Source organism: Sesamum indicum, linkage group LG4, assembly GCF_026168435.1.
Source record: "Sesamum indicum cultivar Baizhima isolate 11 linkage group LG4, ASM2616843v1, whole genome shotgun sequence".
NCBI classification, from domain to species: domain Eukaryota; kingdom Viridiplantae; phylum Streptophyta; class Magnoliopsida; order Lamiales; family Pedaliaceae; genus Sesamum; species Sesamum indicum.
This window is the reverse complement of record NC_142660.1, coordinates 585,433-609,105: the sequence shown is the minus strand read 5'-3', so window position 1 is coordinate 609,105 and position 23,673 is coordinate 585,433. Positions and strand designations below refer to the sequence as shown.

General features: G+C 36.9%; 5 protein-coding genes across 9 annotated transcripts; 3 read left to right on the top strand and 2 right to left on the bottom strand.

Moving 5' to 3' along the window:
- The first annotated feature begins 423 nt into the window (after window positions 1-423).
- Window positions 424-4,394, top strand: LOC105159699 (CDK5RAP3 protein homolog). 2 transcript variants are annotated; one of them, XR_002286990.2, is made up of 10 exons: window positions 424-618; window positions 725-859; window positions 1,355-1,449; window positions 1,572-1,666; window positions 1,770-1,905; window positions 2,000-2,152; window positions 2,253-2,813; window positions 3,011-3,219; window positions 3,436-3,686; window positions 3,991-4,132. XR_002286990.2 is itself a non-coding variant. In XM_011076867.3 (10 exons), the coding sequence occupies exons 1-10, from the start codon at window positions 558-560 to the stop codon at window positions 4,120-4,122; spliced, it is 1,710 nt and encodes a 569-aa protein (XP_011075169.1). In that variant the 5' UTR covers window positions 426-557; the 3' UTR covers window positions 4,123-4,394. The 2 variants fall into 2 exon arrangements, 1 of the variants encoding a protein (XP_011075169.1); XM_011076867.3 differs by having other exon boundaries at window positions 426-618; window positions 3,554-3,686; window positions 3,991-4,394.
- Window positions 4,395-4,593: 199 nt separating this feature from the next.
- Window positions 4,594-8,710, bottom strand: SRF2 (STRUBBELIG-receptor family 2). Its single transcript, XM_011076965.3, has 16 exons — window positions 8,487-8,710; window positions 7,964-8,096; window positions 7,801-7,872; window positions 7,650-7,715; window positions 7,484-7,555; window positions 7,320-7,391; window positions 7,158-7,229; window positions 7,018-7,083; window positions 6,873-6,938; window positions 6,450-6,778; window positions 6,087-6,352; window positions 5,734-5,999; window positions 5,471-5,618; window positions 5,175-5,314; window positions 4,938-5,094; window positions 4,594-4,818 (listed from the first exon to the last, which is right to left on the bottom strand). The coding sequence occupies exons 1-16, from the start codon at window positions 8,572-8,574 to the stop codon at window positions 4,600-4,602; spliced, it is 2,232 nt and encodes a 743-aa protein (XP_011075267.2). The 5' UTR covers window positions 8,575-8,710; the 3' UTR covers window positions 4,594-4,599.
- Window positions 8,711-9,535: 825 nt separating this feature from the next.
- Window positions 9,536-13,647, top strand: LOC105159698 (Tetratricopeptide repeat (TPR)-like superfamily protein). 2 transcript variants are annotated; one of them, XM_020693144.2, is made up of 6 exons: window positions 9,536-9,807; window positions 10,019-10,114; window positions 10,214-10,357; window positions 10,529-12,965; window positions 13,149-13,218; window positions 13,312-13,647. In XM_020693144.2, exon 4 carries the CDS (start codon window positions 10,618-10,620, stop codon window positions 12,895-12,897), a length of 2,280 nt encoding a protein of 759 aa, XP_020548803.1. In that variant the 5' UTR covers window positions 9,536-9,807; window positions 10,019-10,114; window positions 10,214-10,357; window positions 10,529-10,617; the 3' UTR covers window positions 12,898-12,965; window positions 13,149-13,218; window positions 13,312-13,647. The 2 variants fall into 2 exon arrangements, with proteins under 2 accessions (XP_020548803.1, XP_011075167.1); XM_011076865.3 differs by lacking the exon at window positions 10,214-10,357.
- Window positions 13,648-14,154: 507 nt separating this feature from the next.
- On the top strand, window positions 14,155-16,793 carry LOC105159696 (D111/G-patch domain-containing protein). Of its 3 annotated transcripts, none has more exons than XM_020693537.2 (4): window positions 14,155-14,389; window positions 14,887-15,395; window positions 16,079-16,144; window positions 16,286-16,793. In XM_020693537.2, the coding sequence occupies exons 1-4, from the start codon at window positions 14,251-14,253 to the stop codon at window positions 16,343-16,345; spliced, it is 774 nt and encodes a 257-aa protein (XP_020549196.1). In that variant the 5' UTR covers window positions 14,155-14,250; the 3' UTR covers window positions 16,346-16,793. The 3 variants fall into 3 exon arrangements, with proteins under 3 accessions (XP_020549196.1, XP_011075163.1, XP_011075165.1); XM_011076861.3 differs by having other exon boundaries at window positions 14,164-14,394; window positions 14,865-15,395; XM_011076863.3 differs by having other exon boundaries at window positions 14,179-14,389; window positions 14,865-15,395.
- A 41-nt stretch (window positions 16,794-16,834) lies between these two features.
- Window positions 16,835-20,985, bottom strand: SPL9 (squamosa promoter binding protein-like 9). The gene is made up of 3 exons (XM_011076864.3): window positions 20,419-20,985; window positions 17,773-17,912; window positions 16,835-17,630 (listed from the first exon to the last, which is right to left on the bottom strand). Exons 1-3 carry the CDS (start codon window positions 20,772-20,774, stop codon window positions 17,017-17,019), a joined length of 1,110 nt encoding a protein of 369 aa, XP_011075166.1. The 5' UTR covers window positions 20,775-20,985; the 3' UTR covers window positions 16,835-17,016.
- Window positions 20,986-23,673: the final 2,688 nt, after the last annotated feature.

The window sequence follows — 23,673 nt, the reverse complement described above, 5'->3', positions numbered from 1 at the left end:
CCTTATACACAGAGTAAAAGCCCAATATGTTTGAGCTCGGCTTGTTTACCCAGTAAAAGCCCAATTCGTATGCTCATGATGGGCTTCATCCCCAGTGTAGCCCAATTTCAGTGAAGTCCAATTACACGAGTATGCCGGCCCTATATACAGAGTAAAACCCCATTGTGTATGAGCTGGGTTTGTTTACAGAGTAAAAGCCCAATTCTTGTGCTCATGGTGGGCTTTATCTCCAGTGTAAGCCCATTTTGTGTGAAGCCCAAGTATATGCTTATTCGGGCATATACACTAGGTTAAGCCCAAGTAATTCCCTTATCTGGGCCTTTATACAGAGTAAAAGCCCTATTTGTTCTTACCTGGGCTATATTTATACTGAATAAAAGCCCAAATTGTATATATACAAATTTAAAGGTCCCAAATGGTATTCGTATGCTTGGCATATATTCGTATGCTGAGCGTATATACTGAAACCTGAAGCAACTGCAGTCTCCAGAAGTAAAGACTAAAAAAGCCGATACATTTAGCCTATTTTGGTGAACAAAATTTACCTAAAAACAAAGATGCAAAGTCAAGATGAAATTCGGAACCTCCCTATTGACATCGCATTCTCTCGCCTCGGAGGTAGAATCATTAGTTATATTCAACAATTTCACTTCAAGCTTTTCTTTTTTTTGTTTTCCCGTGATTTGTTTAAATTTCGATAATTGATGGTATGATTGAATTGAAGAATGGCTGGTGGATCGAAAGAGAATTCCTGGGGACTGGAGGAAGCGAATGACGGCTGTGAGGTCGAAGATTGCGACGTCGTTTGCTTCACTGCCGAAAGACATCGATCCTTTCTTCCAAACCCTCGACCTCGAAGGTTTTGTATGCATTTAGCTTTTATTGCATCTCTATATACTTTCGTCCGAACTAATTGATTAACTTTTTTTTTTTGTTTTACTAATTGATTAACTTCACTTAGTTCTTTGTTAAGTTTTGATAATTAATCTTTGTCAGACTGCTATTTGACTATTTGTTGCTTTTCAGAAAAAGTAAATTGTGTTATGAAAAATGAAGACGGGCTTAACTTTTTCCAGAATTTACTGAGAAATACAGAGTTGAAAATTTATACATCGCCGTGGAACTTTCTTTCAGGCAATAACACTTTTGCATGTGATTTTTTATTTGAAATCTACTCAAAAAATATTTTGAAGTATTGGATACGAATTACAGTTTGTAAGCTTAAGGGTAAAACTGTGCGTGTGCAGATGTGGGGCTCATACGAATTGTAGTAGGTTTTAAAATTTTGATGTGGTTATACTATGAGGAACACTTTTGTAGGTGACCTTTCTTGTTGCTACTGTCAATTTTTCAGGGATTGGCTACTTGGAAGCTAAACAAGTATATGAAATTCTTTTAAGATCAACCCCAGAAAGCCGTAATATTTTTGGCCGGCTCTCAGGTGCTGCTGTAAGATATCTAGAGACAGCCTGTTTGAATCTCCGAGCATGATTTCTCTCTTCTCTCTCTCTCTCTCTCGCCATCACAACATCTTCTTCAACAGGTTGTAACATTAGTCCCAATTTTGACAGGGTGATTGGGAGGCTATAGTGCGTGCTTATGAGAAAGATCATATATTTCTCGGTGAAGCTGCTCAGTTAATGGTCCAAAATGTGAACTATGAAATGTAAGAAAGTTTATAGTTATTTCTTGTGGAAACATAGCATTAGTGTGACACGCACTTAACTATATCTGTTTCTTCTTACTGATCTGTTTTCTCTCATTTAAAGCCCATATCTAAAGAAGCAAGTGCAAAAGAGTCAACAGCAGCTTGCGGAATTAGAACGGAAGGAAGCTGATATAAAAAGAAATGCAGCTCTTTCAGCAGCAAAATATGCAGAGGCTTGTCAGGAGCTAGGATTGCAGGTTTGACCTTTGGTGTACACTGTTTTCTTTTTCCTTTCCCTTGTAGCTTGCTCTTTCTGCAAGTGATTATACCACAATTGTCTGGACTCTGCAGGGTATTAATGTCAGGTCAGAGTTGTTAGAAACAGCTATAACATCTCTTCCAAGCACTTTTGGCCGTGTTTTAGAAGCATTGAGTAGTGATTCTGTTTCGAGGGCCATTGAGTTCTATTCAACATTCGTTGAAGATGCTCACACAGAGAAGAATGTAAGGCAATTTTCAAATTGATCACATTGGGTTCTGGAAGCATCTTGATGCATTATCCCTGTTCTTTAAATCCCTTTACATACCAATTTTTTATTTGCAGAAAACTCCAGATCCTGTGTTGCCAAACTTGATTTTTGTTCGCGAAAAGCCCCCTTCTCTTAATGTTTCTGCAAGTCCTGAAATTTATGATGCTGTTGGTGCTCAAGTGTGCCCAGATGAACACGCACTTGATGCTGGGGCAGCCAACATTGCAGCTGATGGCATTGACTGGGATATTACTTTAGAGAGCTCTCAGATTGATTGGGATATTGGTACTGTGGAAACAGAAGATAATGGTAATGGATTGGGTCCATATGAAATAGTTAATGCTAGTGATGTTTTACCAAATTCGCCTCATAAGGATGGTGCTGAGACTCATCAGATCTCAGAAAATATTGAAGGCCCTATAGCTCCAGATGTCTCCATGTCAGGGATCTCTTGGGATATAAGTGTTGAAAATCCACAGGTTGGTGGTGCTGAGGATGCCAGTTTACTGGGCACTGGCACAGAATTTGGTTCGACCTATCATTATACTAGAGATGAAGTAACAGGAAGTAACCAAGACAGGAGTCAACTTATGGAGACAGAGTACAGGAACAAGATTCTTGATGACTTATTTGAGGTCTGCATTGTCTTAAGACATCAAACTATAGTAGTATTATAAAATTCTTGTTTCCTGTTGAAATTTTCCATCTTATCTTTAAGTTGTTTGCTGACAGGAGAAAAAATTTAACCTAGCTTCCACGTTTTTGTTTTTCATTAGTCTTCTGATTTTCTATTTATCTTATGCTTCTCTTTGACCTAAAATACTGCAATCAGGTTAAAGCATTTCTGAACCAGCGGTTGCTTGAATTGACAAATGGAGAAACCTTATCTTTACAACATCAAGTCCAAGCAGTAGCTCCCTTTGTGCTCCAGCAATACGCTTCTGACTCAATTCAGGCAATGCTGTCTGATATCTCATTAGCCATCTCATTATTAACAAATAGGAAAACAAGGGACCTGATCATGATACTCAACTCCAGAAGGTATTATCAATCTTGCACTGAACTACTGTTTTGCTTTCTCTTTTTGCTGTTTCTGAAGTTCTATGATTGTTTTTAAACTGCATGCCATCTTTCTGTTCCTGTAAGTTCCTATATCGGTGTCTGGATAGACGCCATAGCTTATTTCAGAGTTCCCTTCAACCAAATTTATTTTGCTGAAATCATATTGACCTCAACTGAAATCATATTTCCAATTAGGTTGGCTTCTCATATCTTGCCACCTGCTTTCTTTGCTCTTACAACTAGCAAGTCTTGTACTTTGCTGCTATTGACATCCTATGTCGAGGTCATTGGTCCTGTTAAATGTCTCTTTCAGATTTTTGGATCGCTTGGTAAGTACATTGGACGAAAAGAAGCACCATGAGATTAAGCTAAATGAAGGATTGAAAGACCTTTATACTAAACGCCTAGAGCTGCAAAATTCGTTGTCTTCCTCGTGGCCGAAACAAGTGAGTTCATCTTGCAAAACCTTCTGAAATGCAAGTACTTACATGTAATTCAGTTTATCATGGCTCGGGTGGAGGCAGGAAGAGTCTACTCTCTAATGTTAAAGTTCAATGTAGAATACGCACGAGAACATTAGCTTGTTTGGCTTTTTCTTACATTTAAAGAACTTTGATCTCAACTCTAGTGATTAAGTGAAATTTTGATTAACTGAAATACTCGAAAACAAACACATCCCCGCCATCCCCATCCAGGTTTTTAATATGGGTATTTGGTTCCATATGTAATGTTTATTTTTTCATCTTGCAGGAAGCTGCTCTTGTGAAAACCAGAGAGTTGAAGAAACTTTGTGAGAGTACTCTTTCAAAGCAATTTGATGGGAGACCTGTCAATGTTATTGGAGAGATTAATGCATTGTTGAATAGTGGCTTAAATGTATAACTTATCCTGCTAGTAGTTGTTCATTGTAGTAGGCAATGTCAAACAAAATGGTTTAGGTGCACAAATTTTGTTCTTGCCAAACATTGTTAGCCAACAAAAGGCGCAAATTTTCTGCTATGAGTTGTTTGTTGTAGGTCGACAATGACGAGACTATACGGTTTAGGTTGCATAATTTCATTCTTGCCCGAACATCATTAGCCAACATTGTTTATATATTTGAACCACTTTGATATTAGAAGGGGAATAGAATATGTTTAAATTTCCTGTTGTCATTGCTCTGATATGTTTTGACATCAATGTTCAGGAGATCAAAGTCCAGTCGACAGCCAAAAAGATGTTATAAATTGCCAAAAACATTACTCATTATATTCATTGTGATCTCCTGTGCACTCAAAATCTCAAAGATACAACTGTGAGATCAGTGATGAATTATTGAGCAGTGGAACACTTACTGCTGAAAATCTAGCCTCTGCAAAATTAAACAGAATAGTAGCTTATTGTTGGGGAGCCAAAGAACCTGGTGTTGGTTGACCTGAAGGATCGATCTAAATCAGCCGCTTCAGTGCGTTCTCTGGCATTCGGCCTCTGCAGCAGACGCTCATCTGCTTCAGTGCCTTCTCTGGCATTTGGCCTCTGCAGAAGATACATCAGTGACTCCACGATTTCAGACATTGGGGGCCTGAATTCCTGCTCGGGCTGATGCATTTCAAAACACAGAAAGATGCATAAAAGTGTGCTTTTCTTTCCAATCCCTGAGTTAAACTATATAGTTCATGTGTTGTATATATGTAATGATGCTGAGATCTCCTCAGTACCTGAATACACAGGGACACTATGTCAGCCAAACGTGAAAGAGACTTAGAAGAGATCATTCTTGTAATGACTGGATCGACCATCTGTCTTAAAGATGTGCTGTCATGGAGCCTGGATGAAGCCCACCTCACTAGAGATTGCTCTGTTTTTGGTCTTGAACTGCATAATTGAGAAAAATAAGACATTATTCGAATACTGTTGCATTGAAAGTTCAGAAGTGTTTGTAATGAACTTTGTACTTGTCAAAAGGCTTCCTTCCTGTCAAAAGTTCTAAAAGCAACACCCCGAAAGCATAAACATCAGCCTTTGTGTTACCAGTGCCAGGCTGAACATGTTCTGGTGCAATGTAGCCACTATCTGCAATTGCCATTTCAGAAGCCTGTTCATGTATATGAGCAATTCCCATCTCAGTTTAAATGAGCATAACTCAAGATCAGTAATCAAAGGTTGATTGTTCTGATAGCTGAAATTTCCAATTTATAACTCAAGAACTCAACATATCTACAGTATTTGAGATGCTAACGTATAACAGTACCTTGAGCTTCACTGTATTGCTGGCAAGGGGTCTCAACACAGCCAGGCCACAGTCAGAAACGCGGGGCATAAGCTCTTCATCAAGTAAGATATTGGCAGCCTTTAAGTTGCTATGGGCAATTGGTGGCACAGAGGACGAGTGTATGTAACTGAGAAATTCACAAAATAGGACAGATAAGTTGAGGGCATGAATTTCTTGGAAACAGTGTTTAAACATTACCAGATTGAGTGATGGATTGGCTGGAAACACATAATCATGCTTACGTCAAAGCTCGTCCAATGCCAAGAGCAATTTTAAGGCGTTGGCTCCAAGATAGTGGCTTGCAGACAACAGAATGTAAAGCTTCATTGAGAGAAAATTTCCTGATAAATTCAAACACCACGAGATGCTGACCATGCTCCATACAGTATCCAACAAGCGTCACGATGTTAGGGTGCCTCAGACAGGATGCATTCCTAATCACATCCAAGAACTGTTGTTCTTCAATGATGGATAGAGGTACTGTCTTAATGTTCTTCACAGCCAAAATCTATTCAAAATAGAAACCACAGTCAAGAAATTATATTACTTTAGGCTCAAAAGTTTCAACTTGAATCATATAGTTAAGTTTCACTACCTTGCCATCTGGAAACTCTGCTTTATAAACGGAACCAAGAGATCCCTCACCAATAAGGTTTTCTTCACTAAAGCTGTTTGTTGCTATTTGAAGCTCTGCAATTGTGTATACCTTTGTGCCAACCGACATTTTACTCCTAGAGGAACTTCTCTGAGATACTTTCATAGTTTTAGTCCGAATGGGAGGCAGGGGAGAGGGAGTAATCAACCGGGAATTGCTAAATGCGGATAAAGGTGGGCTGCTCTGTGTGTTCGTTGATGCATAATCTACACCAAGGAACCAAAGATGATTAAAGGAAATGTAAGATTATCTTTAATTCATGCAACAACTTTCTCACAAAATAACAATTAAATAGTTCTCAACCTTGGACTATGCCTATAGTTGTAGATCTCATTGACTCTTCACTGCTCCCTAAGCTTCCACGTGTTTTCCCACGTGACCGGTGCCTGTAAACCACAATGGCAAGAACTGCTAATGCTGCAATCAGAGTGACTCCAGCAATCACAAGGACTATTCCTGCTTCATGCGGATTCTTCTTCTTGAGAACTCCTATTACTCGAGAAGGATGGCTCTCGATGGCACTTAAATTTGATGCTGGTGGACTGCTGATATTCTGCTCTCTCGGCATAGTTTCAGAAGGAAAATTCCAGGGTGGATAGTTTGTCTCCTTGTCAAACTTATTACCGGCAATCCTGAAAATAGATGATTGTGGCAAACAAGTATAGAAATTAGTATGTGCATGTTCAAAATTATTAGGGAATGCCAACACTAAACTTGATAGTTTACCTCAAGTTGGGTATAGTTTGAAACTTTTCTGGAATGACACCACTGAAGTGATTGTCTTCAATATTCCTGGAGGTTGGCGATGTGAGTTCATAAACAACAAAAGTAGAATGGAACAAATTCAAAACTTTTATTGGAGTAGACATACAAGTCGGAAAGCGAAAGATTGGCCAAGAAAATTACTGATCCAGTAAATTGATTGTTCTGCAAGAACCTGCAATAAACTCTTGTTCAGGTACTTGCCTTTGTGTCAGTCCATGTAACAAGGAATCAGAAGATGAAACTCACAGGCCATTGAGGTTTGTCAAACTTCTGAATGAGGGGGGCAGATCTCCAGTGAAGCTATTGAAGGACAAATCCCTGGTGAAACAAAACATTATTTCTCAGCAATATGACGAAATGATTTACTCCCTACAAGTTCAACGCAAGTAAAATGAGAAAACTATGTACATTTCTCTTAGACTTTCGAGGCCATTAAATACATCACCCAAGGGTGCAGATAACAAGTTGTGGCTCAGATTCCTGCAAGGAGTATAATGTGACTCAGTGATTGAAACAGATAAGTTGTAATTCAAGAAACATATTGATATGCATTGAAGTAGACAGCTACTTACAGATGCCGGAGGTGCTTCATGTTCTCTAAGGAGTATGGAATGCTTTGGCTAAATTTATTCTCAGCCAAGTTTCTGAATTCATTGAAGAAAATGGGAAGAATTATATTTGTGAAAACAGGTAGTTGGCATTTGTACTTAAGACAGCAAGCTAAGTGGAATATCTTACAGATGTGTGATGTTAGGAGGTAAACTATATGGGATTGTGCCTTCAATGTTATTTGAGCTAAGGTCCCTAGTACAATGAAGCTTTCACAATTAAAAGTTGGTGAAAGTTAAAGAACTGAATCCAGAACACAAAATTCACTGAAATTTCTCACAGATGCTTCAGATTTCTTAGAATGGAGAGCTCAAACCCAAGACTTCCAGTGAGTCCTAGCCCATGAAGTTTACTGAAGAAAGAACAGATACAAGTAGTTATTCTGAATCCTGGTCAGTTCAGGTGACAAATTTACTGTTATCATTTGAGTAACGCAGAATTACAGGTTGATTATGGATGATTGGAAGCATTCAACTCCTATCCAGGCTTCTTCACAAGGATCTCCTCCCACTAGTTTCCAATGTTCTAGCTGCAGTGGCCTGTTTAGGGATATGTAAAGATTTTGAAGAGCTTCAACTGCACATAAGGTGACTTGGAGATTAGTTCCTTTTGAAACTAAACAAATTAGGTTGCAGAGTTTGTGGTGTTAAGGAATGAAAGGGACACAAAATGTACAATTATTCATCTGTTACTCAGTAATGCAGCCACATAAGGTGAATTGATAGGAGTTTTCATGCCAAAGTTCTGGAATCGAACTGCCCATTCACACAATGGATATCACAAGAATCTTTAAGAAAAAAGGTGCCAATTACAGTCACTGACAGATTTCATTCTCAATTTCATCAACAAACCTCCATTTCATACTGGAAGTTCAAGCAATTGAAATGAACAGTCATTCACAGTCCACAGTAATTCCAAATTGTACACAAATCACCAATAACTGAATAAGAAATAAAGGCTAATTACCATCCCATTCATCAGTGCTTGCCCAAGACTGAAGTCCCATAATTGCCCAGTGGGCAATTGCAATTAGACAGAACCACCGCATAGCCATATTCCCTTCGATTCCTCAAGCAACAGAGCACAAACATATGCCTTCAAAATTTCAAAGTCCCCTAAAAGCACAGAAAATGATTAGCATCAGAATTAAACCACCCAAAATTTAGTTCCAAAGTGTGAAACTTAAAACACTGGCTGAAGCTTCGCATAATGGAAGATGTGAAAATCAAGAAAAGTATTTCGCCATCACTATTCTGCGCCAAACTTCAATCACAAGTCAAATACAATTACGTGCAGAAATCATCACAAATTATCAGAGTTCCTTTCTTTCCCTCTATACGTATACATACGATGCATGTATAAAATATCCATACACACAGAGGTACATATCATACAAGTGAAACAGAGTAATGTAAAAATGATGGCTATTTCCAGATGCCCCAACGATGAGATGAAAATTAAAGAAAAACAATTCAACAGGAGCATGAAACTCAAAAGAAACTGAACATTTCGTGTGCAAAAACACACACAGGCACACGCGTAGATGAAGCACAATATACAAATGCATGCATATTCATACACGTATGCATACACAAACCGATTATACTCGAGTTTAGAGCAGTATAAAGTAATGGGCTATCTTTGAATAACCTGAAACCAAATAAAATCTCATTCAAGAACCTGAAATTCCAAAGGCGCAAGATATTTCTTGCATGTGCACACACACACACACACACAATTACGCATGCATGTGTAAATGTGCATGTATATACATACCTATAATTACAGTATGCTGGGTAACAGGAGAGAATTCAGGGTTTTACGTACCTTAGAGAGAGTTTGAGGAGTTGATTGAGTTGAAGAAGAAGAAGCAGCTGAGTTGAATGAGCTATAGAATAGAACGGTTATGTAGTTACAGGCGCGTGCATTCCACGGGCTTACTCTATGTGGGCTTAACGATGCAGGCCCAAAATAAAACCCAAAATAATGATCAATATAAGTGTTATAATAAACCATTTGTTTTTTTTTCAAATTAAACCATCAACAGTTACAAAACTTGATAAAATTAAAGCATCATCAACATTTACATCAATAAAATCAAGCATCTGTTGTGTCCTTCTGGACTCAGTGAGAGTCTAAACTGACTCCCTCTTGTAGTCGGAGGAAAAGCTTGAGCTCTAATACCATTTGCATGCTTCCTGCTCGACGAATTGACCAGCAGAGTTTTTCTCTTAGGAAACCAAACTCGTAATGGCGTTGAGAGATCGAAAAGAACGGCTATGAAAAGGTAAAATGCTAATCAGCGGTTCCTCATGTCTTTGAAAGTTCCATTCTTGTTTTGGTTCTCTGTTGTGAAGTATCTGAAACCCAGTTAGGTGATAATTTGAGCTTTTGAAGGGTGGGAGAAATAGTAAAAAGTAGAAATGAAAGAAGTAAGAAGTAACAATCTATGACTTTTTTTTAATTAATTCTGATTCTGTAATATTTTCTTGGAGCAGAGGCAAATGATAAGTGTCAGTATTGACTACACAAAAGCCTGTGAAGAGTTAGACAATTCGCTTGGATGAAATGATTGAGAAACTGATCGAAACAATGTAAGTGCCTCCAGTGTTATGATTGGTGATTAAAAACTTTAAGCATGGTATTTACCTAGTGTATGGGATTCTGATATATTGTGAAACAAATGCCATCAGCCAACATTTATGGGAAGTCTCCAAATGGCCTTTCCTTTTTTCTCCTTGTCAGCTTTGGTTTTCACATTGGTGTAACTGTTGGCGATGAACTTCAAGATGAAACTTTATGCAATAAAGTTTTATTTAAATAAGTTGTATAATATGGTAAGGTTATCTCCATTATTGCTACCTAGACTTTTTATTTTGTTTAAACTATTGGATATTTTGTCAATTGTGTCTGAAACTATTTACGAACAATTATCATTTGCATTTCTCATTTTTGCTTGATTCATTAACCTTTGTGTATCATTAATTTACATTCTTAATACAATGTAGGACATGGTTGGAAGTTGCAGACAATCTTGTGAATTTTAGCATGAGAGGTATGGACAGGTTAAAATCTCTGTCCTTTTGCCCACAAGAAAATGATTAAAAGGTTGCAGTTTGCTCTAAACCATTACCATAGCCATGTCAATCATGGTGTTCAAAATGTTGTACACCCTAGTTCCAAGATTGAACAGTCATTTAACATTTACATAAGCTCCTTGTGCAAGCAAAAGCTTTTCAAAGATGCGCTTCAGACCTTTGATGTTTTAGAAAAGAACGCAAATTGCTTGGTAGATCCAAGCACCTATGCTCTTTTGATCTCTGCATGCTCATCATTGAGATCCATAGAGTATGCAAGAAAAATTCATAACCACATTTTGGAGTCCAACTTGCTGCCCAATATGATCCTGGAGAATCATATTGTCAATATGTATGGAAAATGTGGATTCACAAAGGATGCTAGGAAAGTCTTTGATAATATGTGGGAGAGAAATGTGGTGAGCTGGACTGCGTTAATTGCTGGATACTCACAGAACGGTCCAGACATTGAAGCCATAAAATTGTATATCCAAATGCAGCAGTCAGGTTTTATGCCAGATCACTTTACATTTGGAAGTGTGATTAAAGCGTGTTCAGGTTTGACTGAGGTAGATTTGGGGGATCAGTTGCATGCCCAGGTAATAAAATCTGAATTTGGTTCTCACCTAATAGCTCAAAATGCTCTTATTGCAATGTACACCAAGTTTGGTCGTATTAATGAGGCATGCAGTGTTTTCTCCCGCATCAAGTCAAAGGATTTAATTTCATGGAGCTCAATGATTGCTGGATTTTCAAAACTTGGTTACGAATTGGAAGCTCTATGCTGTTTTAAGGAAATGCTCTTTCAGGGTACCTACTATCCAAATGAGTTTATTTTTGGCAGTGTTTTCAGTGCATGTGGCTGTCTTGGGCAACCAGAATATGGGAGGCAGATACATGGGATTAGTATAAAATATGGTTTCAAAGGAGATGCTTTTGCAGGTTGCTCCCTGACTGATATGTATGCAAAATGTGGTTTCTTGTGCTCAGCTAAAACAGCCTTTGACCTGATAGAAAGTCCTGATATAGCATCCTGGAATGCTGTGATAGCGGGCTTTGCATATGGTGGTGATGCAAACGAAGCCATGCTAATTTTTTCTCAGATGAGGCATTTGGGGTTGGCACCAGATGATATCACTGTGCGTTCCTTGCTTTGTGGATTCGCGGATCCATTTGGCCTGTCTCAAGGGAAACAGTTGCATTCCTATATTATAAAGATCGGACTAGATATGGACATTCCAGTGTGTAATACGTTACTTACAATGTATGCTAATTGCTCAGATTTTATGGATGCATATAAAATGTTCAATGACATTCAAGGCAATGCAGATCTAGTCTCATGGAATGCTATAATCACTATGTGCATGCACCAGCACCAGGTTGCAGAAGTTTTCTTGTTATTTAGAACAATGCTGCTATTTCAGGGGAGGCCTGATCATATTACTTTAGCTAATGTACTGGGGGCTTGTGGAAAATTTGCCTCTTTAGAGATGGGGCATCAAGTTTATTGCTTTGCTGTGAAGAATGGGCTCGACTTTGACATCATAGTCATGAATGGATTGATTGATATGTATGTGAAGTGTGGATCCCTTGAAAGAGCTCGAAAACTCTTCGACTGCATGCAAAACCCAGATGTCGTCTCCTGGACTAGTTTAATTGTGGGGTGCGCACAGTTTGGCTATGGAGAAGAAGCTCTGAATCTCTTCAGTAGAATGAAGAACCAAGGCATAAAGCCAAATCAAGTGACATTGGTCGGGGTTTTGACTGCTTGTAGTCATGTTGGACTGGTAGAAGAAGGGATGCAGTTGTTCAACTCTATGGAACAGGAGCATGGTGTAGTACCTACAAGAGAGCACTTTTCATGTGTTGTTGACTTGCTTGCTCGAGCTGGTCGCATCCATGATGCAGAAGCTTTTATCAGTCAGATGGTAGTTGAACCTGATATTGTGATGTGGAAAACTCTACTAGCTGCCTGCAAAAACCGTTGCAACATTGAAGTTGGGAAACGTGTTGCTGAGAATATATTGAAGATGGATCCTTCTAATTCTGCTGCTCATGTGCTACTCTGCGGCATGTATGCTTCTGCCGGTGGCTGGAAAGATGCAGCCACAATGAGAACTTTGATGAGAGAAAAAGGTGTAAAGAAAGTCCCTGGTCAAAGCTGGATCGAAGTGAAGGATAGGGTCCATGTTTTCTCAGCAGAAGATGGCCTGCATCCAGAAAGGGACAGAATTGTCTCAATGCTGGAAGAGTTGTGGTTGCAGATTCTTGATGCTGATTGTATTTCATCCCTGGAATAGAGTTGCTAGTGAACCAATACATTGGCCCCTGGGAGATGCAGCACTAATACAAACCAATCAGCTTTAGGGTACCGTTTATATATTTTCATTCTTCTTTTCCTTAAAAGTTTTCAGTTTGCATTTCATATAAATTAAGTGGCAGTAGCAACTCATACAGGCAAAAAAACTGAGATTCCAAAACACATGATTGTTAATCCAACATGCTTTGCAACTTCAATTAACATGTCTTCTAATGCTTGACCAAAATGCAGGCCTTTATCCAACTGACGTACGAGATTGCAAGTGCAAGCATTAACACTTCAGGGTCAGACTCTCACGGAGGTAAGGTCTTTCCAGCATAACAGATTCATCTGAAGTTCATGGCTGACAAGTTCTTGAAAAAAACATGATACAACTCTTTCTCTCTCATTACAGGGTCCTTTATAATTGAATCATCTGATGATTTACGAATCTGTTATGGACATTGTTATTAGAATTGCGAAGCAACATAGAGGATAGATTAGGTGATCAGGCCCAGCATTGCTCAAAGATTTTTCACCCGGACAGCCACAACGTGTTACACAAGAGTTTTGTAAGGACGGATGCCTTCATCACAGACGAGGCGCTGTAATTGATCGTTCAAAAGTTTAAAAACGTTAGAGATGTTGAACTGGGATTTTGCTGTACCTATCAGCAACTGAATGATGTATTACTCATTAGTCTTAACTGATGTATCATTTGGCGAATGGAATTATACTTATTATTCATGTATTCCACTCTCTGCAATACATACCGTGTGTGCTCAATGCCAACTCTACTTGTACACTCGAAAAAAAATTTCTATTATCAGAAAAGGTCTTGCTTTCTTTTAGGGACTTTATGAAATAGTTTTCATTTCTTAAACTAAAACTTAATTCTTAAAAATTTACATAATTTTGATATCATCAACTCTTATCTATTATTTTTAAATAGTACAGTGTAGAACTTAGAAAATAATAATAATAATAATAGTTAAATGGGAGCTTTTATTTTTAGACGATGGGGCATCATATAAATTTATACTTTAAATTCTTGAATTGTCGAAATACACAAATTAAAAGTTTGTATAAACAAACGAAACGATTTCAGAGCTAATATCAAAGCAAAAAATTTCTTAAATATGGAAATTTTAGACATATAAAAATCTTTGATATACATATATATGCGTTATTTGGGTTTATAATTAAACTTAGGGCAAAAAAAATGAGATCTTGGGAATTAGATTTATATATACACCCCTTTTCCCTTTTATTATTCATAGCACATATCCTAATTCGGGACGTGAGATACACGTGACTGCTTCTTTGCAGTTAAGAACAGCATATAAATGTGAATATGAGCATCCCGGTGAATGGTGATGGAAATAGGAAGTCTTTGGAGCTGAGAAATTTAATGGCGGGAGCAGAAGAAGAAGATGATTACATGGGAGACCTTTCTCAGTTTCTACCGCCGGAAGTTTCTCAATCTTCCTCAAGTAAGGTCAGTTTTCTGTGTAGGCATTCATTCGATATGATAAAATCCCATTATTTTTGTGCATTTTTTGCACCTCTGTGCTGTGGTTTGTTTCACTAATCCCTAGTTCCAGAAATTTCCAAAACCGGGAACCCGTTTAACTAGTCAATCTTGTTTTGATAATGTTTTACTCCACCGTGGGAAACTCTGGAGGCTGTATTCTTGTTGTTCGTGCGTGCCTTAAAGATGTCTTTTTCTTTTTCCTTGTTCCGTTTCCATCTGGATGATTTAATTGAGATTACACTCACTACAGTTACTGTGAAGTTCGAAATTGGAGTGGTGCATAGGAATATGGAGTAAAAATTTTGACCAGTTTCTTTAATTTGGAGGATATATTTGAATGTAGTTAATTTTAGCATTTTCTATGCAATATATTTGTTTGTGATGTTTTTTTAATCTGTGTATTCAAGTAAATGTTTAGATGAATCTCTTATCAGGGTTCTGGTGGTAAACTTGTAGTGTCGAATTCTTCAAGCAAGAAATCCAAAACACAAAATTGGCAGGAGCAGAGAAAGCTCAAGCGGCAGCGGAGGCAAATAGAAGAGGATATGCAAACATTGGAAAACTTAGGTTCAGCAATTCCGGAATCTAATATTGGGTTCAAATTGTTAAAACAAATGGGTTATGCTCCTGGCTCTGCATTGGGCAAGGAAGGCTCTGGAAGGGCTGAGCCAGTGGTGCTGGAGATAAGGAGGGGCAGGGGGGGAATAGGTAAAGAGGATCCCAAGGTAGAGAAGATGAGGAGAGAGAAAGAAAATGAAGAGAGTATGAAGAGAAAAGAGGAGGAATTGAGGGAAGAGTTTGGGAGTCGCCAGAAGGAGCGGTGGAGAGAAAGGAGGATTGTAGTGAATTTTCGGAAGGCAGAGGCTTCATTAGCACAGTTGGAAAAGAGGGACATTGTTGACGTGGAGAAGAAGGAAGAGGAGGATGAGAAAAAGGAAGAGGAAGAAGAAGAAATTACGGAAGAGGTACATTTGTTGGATCTTCTGTGCGTCGCATTAAATACTTATTGTAATTCTGAATGTTGATGGCTGTGCAAGGATTAATCAGTTACGATTTTGATGTTATCTATCAAATTGTTATTAGAGTTTCAAACTTCATTTATGATGCTTTGAACCTAGTAGGTTCCGTATGGTTGTGCATTCAACTGGATGTACTGTGGTTAAACTATGACAATATATAAATAACTATGAAGCATGATGGCATTATTTCTTGATAAGTCTTGAATTCCATCATTAAATTTGTCAGAAATGCTCTGAAGTTGCAGAATGAAAAAGACAGAATGAGAACAGAGGGTGATATAGTTGAAATGATCTATTTGTAACTTTGATTTGGAATGATCACTCTTGTATCTTCTAAGAATCTATTAGGCAATTGAAATGAAGAATTAGACATCAAACTGAAACATAGAAGCGCTTCCAAGGAATCACCCAAAAGTTATCACCTTTGTCGCCCATATTATATTCAAATATTGGTTAACACTGTGAATGAGATATCATTGCCTCTTGAGATCTCGATGTCTAATAGAATCTATCATCTTAATGGGACCTAGTAGTACTTCCTGGCAGTTGTGGCCTAAGTTGGGTAGTTAATCTTGTGATATACTTGCTTGTAGCTTTGAACTTATCATCACATCTTTCCTCTGATGCAGGACTTGCTCAATATATTGCTGAAGCTAAGAAATGAGTTCTATTACTGCCTCTTCTGTGGATGTCAGGTAAGACATGCATTTAAGAGTATTTACCGTAGTCATGCTTGTGATCTGTGTTTTTAATTGGAAAAACAAATGTTTGAGTTTGATATCAAAATGCTGATCTTTTAGAGTTGCATCTTATTTGTTCACCTTGTACTTTTTCAGTACGAGACAATGGAGGCACTAGTGTCCAACTGCCCAGGGATAAATGAAGATGACCACTAGATTTTACACCCATGGATGGCATCCGAGGTGTTTAAACTTGGTCTTTAGCGTCCAAGATGTTTAAACTTGGTCTTTATCAAATTCCCAGCTTCTGGAGTGGATTGGATAACTTCCATTCAATGTTGCTGGATTATTCTGGCATCGTGGCTGGTGCTCCATGATGGCTTTGAAGTAGAAGCTAGAGAGGATAATGTTTCGAAGAAACCCGCTGCTACTAAGAGTGCATGGCTTCTTTTGATTTTATTTCATATTTCAATCGGAGATCCATCCTATGAAAATACTCTTACGATTTAAAGTCATGTCGTCTGATTATGTCTGGTTAAGGAGCACTGACTACTAAAAAATGCGTGTTGTATACCATCGACTTTACAGTGTTTGGCATTCTTTTAGCCTTCAGTTAAAGATTAATTTTGTTGGGTATCCAATGAATACCAACTTCTTATATCAATTGAATCTGTCACCTGAGCAAAAGAGTCTATTCTGACGTGATTTCAACACAAACCGCAATTGCATGCTCATCATAGCATGTACTTCTTAGGACAAACAGTTTCAAGACAAACAGCAGTTGGAAGCAAAGAAACGCAAGTCTGTCTGTCGAAAGAGACCCAAAAGACAAACATTACACAAATGGCAAATGTTGGGTGAAACCCGAGAATTCAGATAGGAATTATTCAAAGTGACCAGTGCATATGCTGGACAGGAGAGTCGTAGCCCCTTGAATGATCGAGCTCATGGAATTGCCCCTCACTTGGTTGAGCCAAACCAAGTTCTCCAGTATACTGACTGTTGGCAGGATGAGAAGTCTGTCCTAAACCCAGATCAGGAGGCATCTCATGCAAAGCGTTATTAGCTTGGTTGCCCTTAAAATCCCAAGAGGGGCAGGTGAACTGATCAATGGCTGCACCAGGGTTGACAGATGGCTGAACCACCGTTGAGCCACTGGAACCAAGAAAATTGTTGGCCCCAAGACTCAACGATCGGGTTCTTGAGCCCCAAGGCTGATTTGACAGAAGAGAGAGAGCACTGCTGGAGTCTGAGACTCCGCTGTAACATTCTTCTGAAGATACTCCAGGACCAGAATAACTCGGGCCACTTGTTGTACCTTGCAGAAGATCAGACAGATGATTTTGTGAGTTGCTCTGCCACGGAAATTGGTACTTACCTGTGATGGCAGCTACATTTCCCATTCCTCGTTCTGATGCTGTATTTGGCCATGAATCTTTTCCAGAGAGAGTTGGGTAAGCGCCGAAATCCATCACAAAGCCTCCAGTTTTGCTATGGTTATCTGCAATGACAAATATCAAATTCTGACCTCAGTTTCAGCAGAGAAGGACATGAATCCAAATTTGAGGTTTAAACATTCCTGCAAATATTGACAATGCGAAAAGAGTAATCTATGAAAAGATTTCAAGTCAATAAAGTCTAACCAAACATGGATGAAGAAAGACTTCCGTAGCGAGGAGACAATAAAGATCCTGGTGGTGGCTTCCTGCGACGCTCGTTGTGGCCAGCAAGGCGTCTGCGGCAGCTTCGCTTTCCTTGGTCAAATTCAGGCAATTGATGAAACCTGGAGGAAGGCTAACAATAAGAAAGGCCATACAACTGAGATATTAATGCCTTGGCAATATACGAAGAAGAATTCAATATTGAAGATGTATCAGAATTTGCCACTTCTCTAGCAACTTCTATCCATAACTTGGAACCACTGTCACCTAGTTTAGAAATCGACAGAAACTCAGAGCTGACCCCTGTGGGAGCCCCATCAGTGAAGAACTAATACCTTCTTCATTCATACCCTATGTCACAGAGAAATATTCATGGAAAATAAGTGTGTGTTCAAAACATAATCAAGTCACACTAGTTTTAACTATATATACTCAAACTTTACCTCTGTTGCATTCGCTCGTCTATCTGCATCCAAAAACCCATGTACCCACAGGAATTAAGGTTATTAAGTATCATTTTCCAATCCAAATGAGTATAATGCTGTTCCTTTGACAAATAATTTATTTCTACCATTTTTGGAAGTTGTAGACATTGTTTGACCCAATCAGGACTAAGCACTGTGATTGCTCCATGCAACAACATCAAGATTTTCCCAAATATTAATCCCTAATGTGATCTTTCAGCTGGAATGATTTGCTGAAAGTTCAGCATGGACTAATGGTTCTTCTTTGCACGTCTTTCTCTTCCATGGGGTTTAGGAAACTAGTTGCCATTACAGCATAGGGAAGGAGAAGGGTCATGGTAGGATAAATGATCTTAAGCTAGTGGAACTGCCCTTAAATTTCAAGAACACTACTTGCCAATTTTAAGCAAAAGCTGACAGGAATATGTATTTTCTCATAGTTCACAAATCTACTTCACCCATCAAAAGGAAAAGCTACTCCAGTTCAACCATAGGATATATTTACAACTGTAATCTCAATTACCTTTTCAGTAATCTCGAAGATGCAACACAAAATTATACTATGTTTTCACACAATGTTTCACATTATTAAAGAAGAAATAACACTAGGATTGAAATAAATGCAAATTGATAATTTCCAGCACAACGAGAAAGTCATTTTGCAAAAAGTTTCAAAACCTAACAGAGTACTTGGTGACGGAGCCATTAAGACATTTAATATGTACTGATATCCAGTTGACTAAATCTAACTCTCACACAGACGTTATACATGAACCATGAAAAAGTTACAACTGCAAAAGTATCATATATATCTGATGGTGAACCAGAAATCAGAACTTCCGATAACAGTAGACTATTAAGAAATTCTGATGAGTCCAACATAATGGTAAAGTTTCAAATAATATGCAGAGCTCTAAGGGCTCATAACACAGTTGAGATATGCTTTATCTCACACTGGGTTTGCATGGTTGAACAGATCTTTTTTCTCTCAAAGAAGGGCCGCTATAACAATTTTACTATGAACTTGTTGAATCCATTTCCAGTATTGGCATTGCATGTGATCTTGCACAGTTCTATTCTTCTTGTAGGTAATTAATATTCTGCCAACTTTTTACCTATCGCAATACTGTCTCCACTAGATGTGCCTAACTATCTGAAACGAGCCTAGTGTGACTCATTGTCTTATCTCCTACTATATTAATTTTCAATGTCTCTGTTGGTTTATGACATGCACATCTTAAAACACACTGGAAAAAGAAGCACACATCAAAGCTCAACCACAACAGAAAACCAAGTTTCTCTATCAGTTTACGATATGATAAGCATATCTTAAAACACTCTGGAAAAACTGGACACGTCAAAGATCTACACAACAGAGAACCAAGTTCCAAAATTATGTCCTTACGGATACTCATTCATCTTAAAATCGATGAACACAAAACATATAGACAGAACCCTGAATGCCAACTTTGCACAAGACTGTTAAAAGTGGAGCACTACAGAAGTTAATGATTACAGTAAGTTTTGGTAACAACAAGCCCCAGTTGCGTAAACTAACTTCTTTAACAGTTCATGTCAATGTATGTCCAAATTCTTTATTGAATTTCATCCAATTATGTTCAAAAGACCACCATCAATCAGACATGGGGCAAGAAGAAGGAGACAGTCTACAGTCTTACAGACTGTGCTTAGGCCACTAAGACCCCGAAAGGCAACATAACCAAAAATTCATCTTCTCGACCAAGATAAACTTATCATCTCTTCTTACCTAAAACTAGACAAATTAAAGTAAAAATTCACAAAAGTTCAAAAAATCGATGTCCAAAAACATAAAACTCAAGAACAAGAACTCATTAACAAGAGCCTCCAGACAAATAAATGAAAAGGAAGCACCACGGAACCGCAACACTCAATCACAAAGCAAGTTATTTACACAATAAATACAAAGCCTCAGCGTCAGAAAAACCAACAAAAAGAAAACACAAATTACAATGAACAAACAAAAAGTAAGGCCAGAAACATTCAATGTTACATACGGTTTTTCCCATTTTTGCAGCTGAAGAGCATGCCACATACTAATACTATATCAAGATGAAAAACCAAAGATTGGTTTTTTTTTAAAATTAGTGAAAAAGAAAAAAGAACCCAGAAAGAAAAAACTGACCTGCTGCACTGCTGGCAAAACCTTTGCTCAAGGCCAGCAACAATTACCCTCGGAGACTTGGAATGCATACCACAAACTTTGTGCCTAGAATAGTAAGCCTTAGCATCACTCAGATCTACCTTACAACCCTCCACCTGACACCTAGGCGGCTGGCCACTCTGCACCAACCCAGTCCTCCCTTTCTTCGCCGGAGAAGGTGGAGGCGCCGCCGAGGGCGACGGAGCGCCGCCAGCTTTGGGCTGCAACACGGAACCCACACCCTCAAAGTAGATTTTCTTGCCAAACTTCAAGCCATTGAGTGAGTCCGGGCCACCACCAGCAGCAGAGGAAGAAGAAGAGGATGAACCCTTTTCCATGCTTGATATCTAGAACCCATTCATTGCTGTTTTTTTGTGAATCAGATGGAAGCCACATGCATTATTATGATTCTAGGCAGAGAGCCAGAGACACAGGAAGAGAAAGAAAAGAGGGTTATATATATTATACAAGAAATATGGGGTCATATCTCAATAGAGAGAATCAAAGACGGGTTCTTTTTGGTATTCTCTTCACTGTGTACTGATACTTGAAAAGCTCAAATACTTGCACTTTTATTGGTGTGTTATAATCAAATTTGGAGTGTCAATATCAAAAGCTCTTATCTTCATCCTTCCATGTCAATTTCCAACATATAAAGGCAGCACAATTTAAATACTGTGTGTTCGACTCTCACAAATATGAGTTGTACTTTATTTTTTGTAGTAATATTTTATTTTTTTTATTATTTAAAAATATTAATATATTAAATTAATATTTGAATTTTAACGTAATAGATGATTTAGTATTTGAACGAATCTTACTTTAAAAAAACATATAGATTTTTTTCTGTCCGTCAATCAAGTCTTTCTTAATTGGTAAGATTGAGGTTTCATAATTAAAATATTATAAGCTCAAAACCATACAAATATATGTATATATCACTAGTAGTTTATTATTTCTTTATCTCATTGGAATATATTTATTAATTTAAATTATTGATGTATTCAATTAATTTTTAAATTTTAATATATTAAATGATATAGATAGTTGCATCATATAAAAAAAAAATCCATCTCAACATAAAAGTGCTCATTTTAAAAAAAATACCATAATATGACTCTATTATCTAAAATAATATTTTTATATTAAATATGGTTAAATACAGAAAGTAATTTTTGTAAGGGTAAGATGGATTTTTCAAATTTAAAAATTAAAGGTCAAGGGGATTATTAAAAATTTTAATACTTTGGAAGATAATTAATGTAGGATGAATATTTTAGGAATGATAAACGTATTTTATCCTTTTAAATAGAGTATAAATTATTTTAGTACCCAAGTTTTAGTGTTATTGTTAAATTGATACATGAGTTTTTGCAAATGATATAATTGATAACCGAGTTTGTCCATAAATATTAAATTGATACATAAGTTTTTACAAATGCCGCAATTGATACTTGAATTTTTACATAAAAAGTCAAATAAATTTATCTCTATTTAGGACATTTTTTTATAGTGACAAAATTACCCTTTTAATCTAAATTATTTTTTTATATATATCCATTTATTTATAGCACAACATAGTCCTATGATTAAATAAAATATACTATTATAATAATTTAAATGATAACAATAAATTAATACTAAATTAGTTTAGTATATAAACAAATTTCTTCAATAATTAAAATTAATATTTAATAGATTGGGTTGGAAGTGATGTTTTAAAAATAAAAGTTAAAGACATTTTAGGCAAAAAGTAATTTTTTTGGATTTAAATTCTAAAATATTATAATTTAAGAAAATAAATGTATTAAGCCAAAAAAAAATATAAAAAAATTGTAATTTTACCAGTTTTTCCTTTAAGTTCTAGTTTTTATAAATTAAATATAAAATCGCATCTCCTTTATCTTACATATATGCATATTTTTTCTGTAACTCAAATATAATATTAATACCCAAAACACATTAACTAAAATATGATTTCTTTCTCAAATTTAGCACAAATATATTTTTGCAACTTCACTCATTTCTTACAAATCAAATTTTGGATAAATTACAATACTCTCCCTTATTTCTTTTCCAAATATTATATTTACAATTCTAGCCTATGATTTGTGTAATAGGAAAGCAAATGTGGGCCTCACAAACCCCTCATGAAATATTGTACCTATAACCTAAGTTATGTGTATCGGTTAGAGTCTCTATAACATTACATCATGTATGACAATATTTATAGCCACCTCCCATGAGATTTAGTACAATTACAAATACATTTTTATTGTTTGAGAAATTGCAAATACTTCTCTAATTTTTAACGTCCATCTAACAACGAGCTCATTCTGTTAGCCTCTATTAAATTTCTATCTAACTTTTGTGGTGAACTGATCAACATGCTCTTTTAAATTATGAATTATAGTTTTATAATATTTTTAAAATATTCTTATGACCTAATATTCTTTATAGATTATTTATTTTTCCTATACCCTTAAATTTCTATACATTTTTTCAAATCTTTTTAAAAAAATTCAACAAAAGTAAAGTAATAATGTCCACTTCCCCATTTATGAGTTATAAAATTAATTTTCATTTAAAGAGAGTCAGAGTAGTTGTAATTTTTTAAATAATAAATATATTTATAAAAAGTAACTGCAATTTAGGCATGATTTGAATTATTAGAGGAGAAGGATTGAGTGTAAAATGTAAAGCATATAAAAAGTAGTAGAAGATGTGATGAGAAAGGGGCAAAATGTTTGTGTATTTTCTGAAGCAGTGGTTTCAAGTGAGGTATATATGTCCAAAAATAATGGAGAGAGAGAGAGAGAGGGAAGAGTGTGTAATGTGTTGTTGGTTCCCCCTTCTCCTAAAAAACACAAAGGGTGTGTTGTGTTGTGTGACTCACTTTTAGTACCTCCTTTGCAGCTTTCTAACACTTGTCTTTCTCACTCCACTTCACTCAACTCAAAATTGAATCACCATAACAATACGTAACCATCTATTTTTCATTGTTCGGATGCTTTTTGTTATTTTCATTTTAATTTTTAAATCTTCATGGGCGTATGTAAAATAAACAAAGAATGCAAATGCTCTCACAAAAAATATCCTTCTTTAATTCTCGCTTTCTAATTTAGCCCACAAATACTACAAAATATGAAAATCACCCCCAATTTTTCTTGTTCCTCGACATAATGATCCAGTTCCTTTTCAAGCAATATATATGAAGAATAAACTGCAGCTACCTCG